This window comes from Bos indicus x Bos taurus, chromosome 19 (genome assembly GCF_003369695.1).
Source record: "Bos indicus x Bos taurus breed Angus x Brahman F1 hybrid chromosome 19, Bos_hybrid_MaternalHap_v2.0, whole genome shotgun sequence".
Taxonomy (NCBI): domain Eukaryota; kingdom Metazoa; phylum Chordata; class Mammalia; order Artiodactyla; family Bovidae; genus Bos; species Bos indicus x Bos taurus.
Genome location: NC_040094.1, coordinates 57565758 through 57572979, shown reverse-complemented (window position 1 = coordinate 57572979; position 7222 = coordinate 57565758). Strand labels below are relative to the sequence as shown.

The following is a 7222-nucleotide window of genomic DNA, read 5'->3' as shown; positions in this document are numbered from 1 at the left end:
CACAGCAATGAGACGCAAGAGTGGAACGGAGCGCTGGACAGCTCGGCAGCCAACCAGAACCCTGTCTCCCTCCTCAGCCCCTACTGAGGCTCCACCCATGGCCACTCCAGAGGCTCAGGCGACTGGAGAGGCTCCGGCTAAGGAGAACCAAGTGGCCTTGGGGTTCGAGCAGACCAGGGCCCCTGCCTCGCCAGTCGAGAGGTCCTGGCTGGCGCGGCACTTCTCGCTGCTGCTGCGGCGGGACCGGCAGGCCCAGAAGGCTGGGCAGCTCTTCTCGGGGCTCCTGGCGCTCAACGTGGTGCTCCTGGGCGGAGCCTTCACCTGCAGCATGGTCTTCAACAACGTGGCCGTCACGCTGGGGGACGTGTGGATCCTGCTGGCCGCGCTGAAGGTCCTGTCCGCCCTCTGGCTCCTCTACTACACCGCAGGGACCACCCGGCAGCCGCACGCCGTGCTCCACCGGGACCCGCACGCGGGGCCCGTGTGGGTGCGGGGTGAGTGTCTGGGCGCCCGGAGCGGGGGTGGGGGAGTGGAGGTGGGTGCAGAGGCCGGGGGAGGGAGGGTGCCCGCTCCTGGAGGTGCCAATGGCCCCACCCCCGGCCCGGCCAGGTTCCCTGGTGCTCTTCGGCAGCTGCACCGTCTGCCTCAACGTCTTCCGCGTGGGCTACGACGTGAGCCACATCCGCTGCAAGTCGCAGCTGGAGCTGGTCTTCCCCGCCATCGAGGTCGTCTTCATCAGCGTCCAGGTGACTGGCCTCGCCCACCCCCACTCCGCACCCTATGCCTAGAAACAACCGCATCAGCAAACGTCTACACGGCCCAGAGGAGGTGCACACGCACACCACGCCCACCCCCAGCCCCGACATGCCCCCTGCGCCCACAACCACGCCACCCACGAGTGTCAGCATCAGCGCTGCGCACGAGTCACTGAAACGCAGACACCTATAGATACATCTGACAGAACATACCTAAATCTACACCCCCCACCCGGATATACAGAGCTTTTTTTTTTTAATACAATTTATTTTTTATTTGGTCGTGTGGCATGTGGGATCTTAGTTCCCTGACCACAGAGGGAACCGGTGCCCATCACAGTGAAAGTACAGAGTCTTAACCACCGGACCACAAGGGAAGTCCGCAGAGCTACTCTTCTTTTTGTTTTTTTGTTTTTTTTTAATAATTTTATTTATTTTTGGCTGTGGAGGGTCTTCGTTACTGCATGGGCTTTTCTCTAGCTACAGGGAGCAGGGGCTACTCTCCGGCTACGGTGGGTGGGCTTCTCTTGTTGTGGGGCACGGACTCTAGGGCACATGGGCTTCAGTAGTTGCGGCTCCTGGGCTCTAGAGTGCAGACTCAGGAGCTGGGCTGCACCGGCTTAGCTGCTTCAAGGCATGTGGGATCTGCCCAGATCAGGGATTAAAACAAGAGTCTCCTGCCCTGGCAGGCAGATTCTTTACCACTGAGCCACCAGGGAGGCCCAGGCGTTCCCACTTTAGTCCCATTTTAGAGACGAGGAGACTGAGTCTCAGAGATGTTTTGCCACTGGTCCAAGACCACACAGCAAGGAAACAGTGGAGCCAGGAATCCAAGCCAGGTGTCCTCACTCTTCCATTGTAAATACACACGGGCCACTGGCGCACACACGCCATGGACCCCCCACCCACCCCCACCCCACCCCAGCACTCCCGGCTCAAAGCCTGTTCTCTTTCAGACCTGGGTGCTCTGGAAGCACTGCAAGGACTGCGTTCAGATCCAGACCAACTTCACTAGGTGAGATGTGGGCCCCTTCTCTCCTTGCAACAACTCCTGGGGCACCCCCGTCCCCCACCCACACCAACCCCCCACAGCTTCCCTGGGCAGGGTAGCCCTGGGACTATGGATTGGTTGGGTCCTGGGGAGCCCTTAGGGCCGCCCCTCCTGAAGTTCTAATGGCAGGTGGGATCTGGCTTTGGGTGAGAGCGGTCCCCCCAAAGGCAGTGATGGTGAATGCGCGGTATCCAGGGCGTTGGCCAGGCTGTGTGGGCAGAGTGTAGCACCTCCTCCAGGTGTGGCCTGATGCTGACGCTGGCCACGAATCTGCTGCTGTGGCTTCTGGCTGTCTCCAATGACTCCATGCACCATGAGATCGAGGCTGAGCTCAGCGCCCTCATGAAAAAGATCTCAGGTAAGAGGAGACCATGGGAGAAGGCAATGGCACCCCACTCCAGTACTCTTGCCTGGAAAATCCCATGGACGGAGGAGCCTGGTAGGCTGCAGTCCATGGGGTCGCAAAGAGTCAGTTACGACTGAGCGACTTCACTTTCACTTTTCACTTTCATGCATTGGAGAAGGAAATGGCAACCTACTCCAGTGTTCTTGCCTGGAGAATTCCAGGGACAGGGGAGCCTGGTGGGCTGCCGTCTATGGGGTCGCACAGAGTCAGACACGACTGAAGCAACTTAGCAGCAGCAGCTGCATCAAGAAGAGACCGCGACGCCCCCCCCATTTCTGAATGTGCACACACACATGCATGAATCACACTTCCTCAAACGGGTGAGGCTCAGTGACTCTGTACAGTTGGGAGCAAACTCTAGAGCCCAGATCAAGACTCAACAAAAACTGACTTTTGCCAGGGGTACTGACTTTTGCCTGCATTCTGGGCCTGCCCCACCAGGTTCTAGTGCTCTGCAAGCCCTCCCTGGGCACCATCTAGCTATCAGTAAGCTGGCCACTGACCCACCAATAAGTCCAGGTACGCCCTTCCACCCCTGGTATCTTCATTTTACTTGCAAGAAACAGAGAAGCCTTTACGACTGAAAGGAATGTCTTCCTAACACACTTGTAGGCACCTGGACATGTCAGCTATCAGGAGGAACAGAATGTTTCTGGGCAGAAAGAATGCCCTGCATCCTCCCATGTATGCAGTACCCCCCCATACAGGGTGTGCTTAGAGGCCATGTCCTATAAACTACACGGAAGGAGCATTGCTGTCTGTGGGATTCAACCACACCTGTGTGTGTGTATACAACCCCCCTCCCAGGTGCCATCGCCATGTTGACTTGTGTACAGCCACGCCTTCTCAGCACACTCATGCACTCACACACCCATTGCATAAATCTTGGCACGCCTGGATACATGGAATTCTTTATGCTCCAGATCCATTCTTCAGAAGAGCTATGCAAAGAGAATTTTTGGCAAGTGACATCATGGATTTTTTTATGATTAAACAATTCAGACATCTAGATGAGTAAAACAGGACATACCCATAACCTAGATGTAATCATTTTCAACACTTTGGCATATTTATTCCAATATTTTTGGTGAGTTACTTATCTTATAGAAATCCTGTCATTTCATCTCAAAACATTTCAGTATGCAAGCCTTTAAAATAATATATTTCCTTACATTAGCAAAATGCTATTATAATTGCTAACTTCCTTAACATCATCCCCATCCCCATTTATATGGATAAATCTATATTTGACTTTGTCCAATCAGCCTAAGAAATGTCATTTACAGATGGTTTGTTCAAACATGCAATACAGTTGGTGGCTCAGTTAAGTCTCTTTTTCCCTAATGACATTGAGATTGGTCCGGTTGCTTCCTCATGGTGGCATTTGACTTGTTCCCCTCTTCCCTGCTTTTCCTAGAAATGGGAAGTGTGGACTGAAGTGTTGATTAGATTCAGGAGGAGCATTCTGGACACCAGCATTCCACCGGGGATGCTGTGTCTTTGCAGGGCACCTCATCACAGGAAGGATGTCTGATCACCACACGGTGGATGCTGTTGACTGACCAGGTGTAGCAGCCAGAGCCTCTCAGTGTAAAGTTACAGGGTTCCCCTCGTGCTCAGCAAGTCATCCGTAGAGCTTTGGCCCTGAAGATATCACATGTCAAATGCTTTATCTAAGCTTGGCCCCTGAGGTCTAGAATCCTTTTGTCAAGAAATGATCATCCTGGGGACTCCCCTGGAGGTCCACTGGTTAAGACTCCACGCTTCCCCTGCAGGGGTTCGATCCCTGGCTGGGGAGCTAAGGTTCCACAAAAAACAACGAAATAAATAGAAATGACCACCCTATTATTTCCGCTGTGTGTGTGTGTGTGTGTGTGTGTGTGTTTTGTCATGCTGGGTCTCTGTTGCTTTGTGAGGGCTTTCTCTAGTTGCTGCGAGTGGGGGTTACTCTTCATTGCGGTGTGCAGGCTTCTCATTGCAGTGGCTTCTCCTGTGGCACACATAGGCTCAGTAGTTGTGGAGCATGAGCTTAGTCGTTCCGAGGCACGTGGAATCTCCCCGTACCAGGGACTGAACCTGTGTCCCCTGCAGTGACAAGCAGATTCTTACATGCAGCGCCACCACCCATTCTGTGATTTCCGATTTCTCTCTCTGGGCCTCAGTTTCCACGTCTGCAAAATGGGTGGCTGGGTCTCTTCCACCTCGGCCACACTCCAGGAGGTGAACGGGATTGACTTGTGCCTCTGGTTTCCCCCGAGCAAGGCCCACCTGAACCTCTGTCCCTTCCCGCCCTGCCCCTCCCAGGCAACGGCACCAACACCTGTCTGTGCCTCAATATCACCATGTGCGAGGTCTTCCGGAAGGGCTACCTGATGCTCTACCCCTTCAGCACCGAGTACTGCCTCATCTGCTGCACCGTGCTCTTCGTCATGTGGAGGAACGTGGGCCGCCGCCTGGCACCCGCCGCGGGCGCCCCTCCCGGCGCCCCGTCCTTCCACCTGCACGGGGCCATCTTTGGGCCGCTGCTGGGCCTGCTGGTGCTGGTGGCAGGCGTGTGCGTCTTTGTGCTCTTCCAGATCCAAGCAAGTGGCCCGGCCATCGCGCACCAGTACTTCACTGTCTACTATGCCTTCTACGTGGCCGCGCTGCCCGCTATGAGCCTGGCGTGCCTGGCGGGCACAGCCATCCACAGGCTGGAGGAGCGAGAGCTGGACACGCTCAAGAACCCCACCCGCAGCCTGGACGTGGTGCTACTGATGGGCGCGGCACTGGGTCAGATGGGCATCTCCTACTTCTCCATCGTGGCCATTGTGGCCACCCGTCCCCACGAGCTGCTCAACTGCCTCATCCTGGCCTATTCGCTGCTACTCATCCTCCAGCATATGGCCCAGAACCTGTTCATCATCGAGGGCCTGCACCGCCGCCCGCTCTGGGAGGTGACTCCCGAGAGCCTGGCCGGGAAGTGGGAGGCTGAGCCGCCCCGCAGGGGCTCCCTGCTGGAGCTGGGCCAGGACCTGCGGCGGGCCTCGCTGGCCTACATCCACTCTTACAGCCACCTCAACTGGAAGCGGCGAGCCCTCAAGGAGATCTCACTCTTCCTCATCCTCTGCAATATCACAGTGAGTGCAGGGGCCGGGAGACGTGCGGGGTGGAGCTGGTGAGACGGCCCCAGCGAGCATCATTCAGGAAGGAATGGATCAAGGTGCATTCATGGCACACTGACAGTCCCCAGGGCGACTGGCTTGTCCTTTGATTGCCAAGGACACAGGCCTCTTTCCAACGAGCTTGATGCTGCTTGAGAGTGCCCCCCAGCTCCCTGCAAGTTACCTGGCATGGATGAAGGTGCCAAGCCTGTAGCTAAGTGCTCTTTATAAACATGTGTGTAGGATTTCACACATGTGTGTAAGCTCCCAGGGGAGCTTACTGCTTAGTTGGGGACACACAGGGGAACCAGTTAGAGAGTTACCAAATATTTAATCATCCACTGAATTCAGTCAAAGGAAGAGATCAGAAAGTGCCTGTTTTTCTACAGAACCTCTAGGGGAAGGCCTTAACAGTAACACTCAATGCCTGGTTGCTGCCAAGTCTCAAATCCACCTTTCCCTGCACCTCGCTGAATCGTCACACTAATACACGAAGCAGGCACTATTGCTGTCCCCATTTAACAGATGAGCAGACTGAGGCTTAGGCTGTCTGACCTGCCCATATTCCCAGAGTCTGCAGTCCCGGGACACCTCCAGGTTGTTTGAGCCCATGCTGGTACTGGATGTGCTGGCAACACCTCCGATGGCAAAACCTCTGCTCCAGGCAGAGCATAAGTAATACATTGGCCCTAAAGGGAGGTAGGAGCTCAAAGAAGGAAATGTGGACCCAAGTGGCCAAGGAAGGCTTCATGAAAGTTTGGCCTGGGCCTTAAGACATGAGCAGAATTTGGACAGAAGGCAGGGTCGGAGTGGAGTGGGCAGAGAGCCCTGACAGAGGAAGAATGGACCCAGAGCAGAAAAGAGGGATGCAGATCGAGGCCGGGGGATCCCCGCTTGAGGGAGCAGGTTGTCCCGTGAGAGTGGCAGCTGGGGGTCTCAGCTGGAACTCAGGCTGGCTGGCCCCAGGCAAACTGAGGAGGGGGCTCAAGGCCTTGAGGGGGAGGGAGATATAAGGGCAGAGGGGCCGGCTCTGATATCCTGAGGAGGAGGAGACGTGGAGGAGCCGCAGGTTCAGGGGGCCTGCTTCCCCTGAGCCGAGGGCCGTGGGGGATGGGAGAGCCCCTCACTCAGCACCCTCCTCTCCTTCCCAGCTATGGATGATGCCTGCTTTCGGCATCCACCCGGAGTTTGAGAACGGGCTGGAAAAGGACTTCTATGGCTACCGGACGTGGTTCACCGTCGTCAACTTTGGCCTGCCTCTGGGGGTCTTCTACCGCATGCATTCTGTGGGGGGTTTGGTGGAGGTCTACCTGGGAGCCTGAGGGCGCCCAAGGAACCCACGCCCTACAGACCCCTAAAGTGCCAGGGCCAGGGAGGATGTCACCCAGATGCCCCATTCCAGGGGCACCTAGACCAGCCTGGCATCCCCAAAGCCTGCTGTGCCCTGGAACCTCACTGGGGGGTAATGTCACTGTCTCCAGGCCCAGACCAAGAGCGGGGCCTGGACACTGAGCTGCTAAAGCCCACATCCAGGACGGAGCACGGGCCTGCCCACTGCTCACCACCACAGTCAGCGCAGCCCAGGAGGAAGCCCTCACAGCTACCCTCTGGGACAGCCCTGCGCTGGGAGTTTGGGGAGGTGCAGCCCCTCCCCAGCCAGGCTTAGGGGCTCAGCCTCCTGCCTGGCCCAAGCTCAGCCCAGGACATCTGGAAGCTCGCGGCTCGGCAGGCCGCCCTGCCCTTGTCTCCCCACACGCCCTGTCTCCTAATGAGCTTCTTAATTAGCTGCCAGGCAGGGTTCAACAACCCTCTCTCCCACTGCCATAAACCCTGTTTGTTTGATCGATTCCATTCGGGCTTCGTGGCA

At 56.5% G+C, this 7222-nt stretch overlaps 1 protein-coding gene across 1 annotated transcript; it reads left to right on the top strand.

Annotated features, from left to right (window-relative positions):
* OTOP3 (otopetrin 3) lies at window positions 1–6677 on the top strand. The gene is made up of 6 exons (XM_027518836.1): window positions 1–494; window positions 610–746; window positions 1712–1770; window positions 2046–2164; window positions 4517–5331; window positions 6507–6677. The coding sequence occupies exons 1-6, from the start codon at window positions 8–10 to the stop codon at window positions 6675–6677; spliced, it is 1788 nt and encodes a 595-aa protein (XP_027374637.1). The 5' UTR covers window positions 1–7.
* Window positions 6678–7222: the final 545 nt, after the last annotated feature.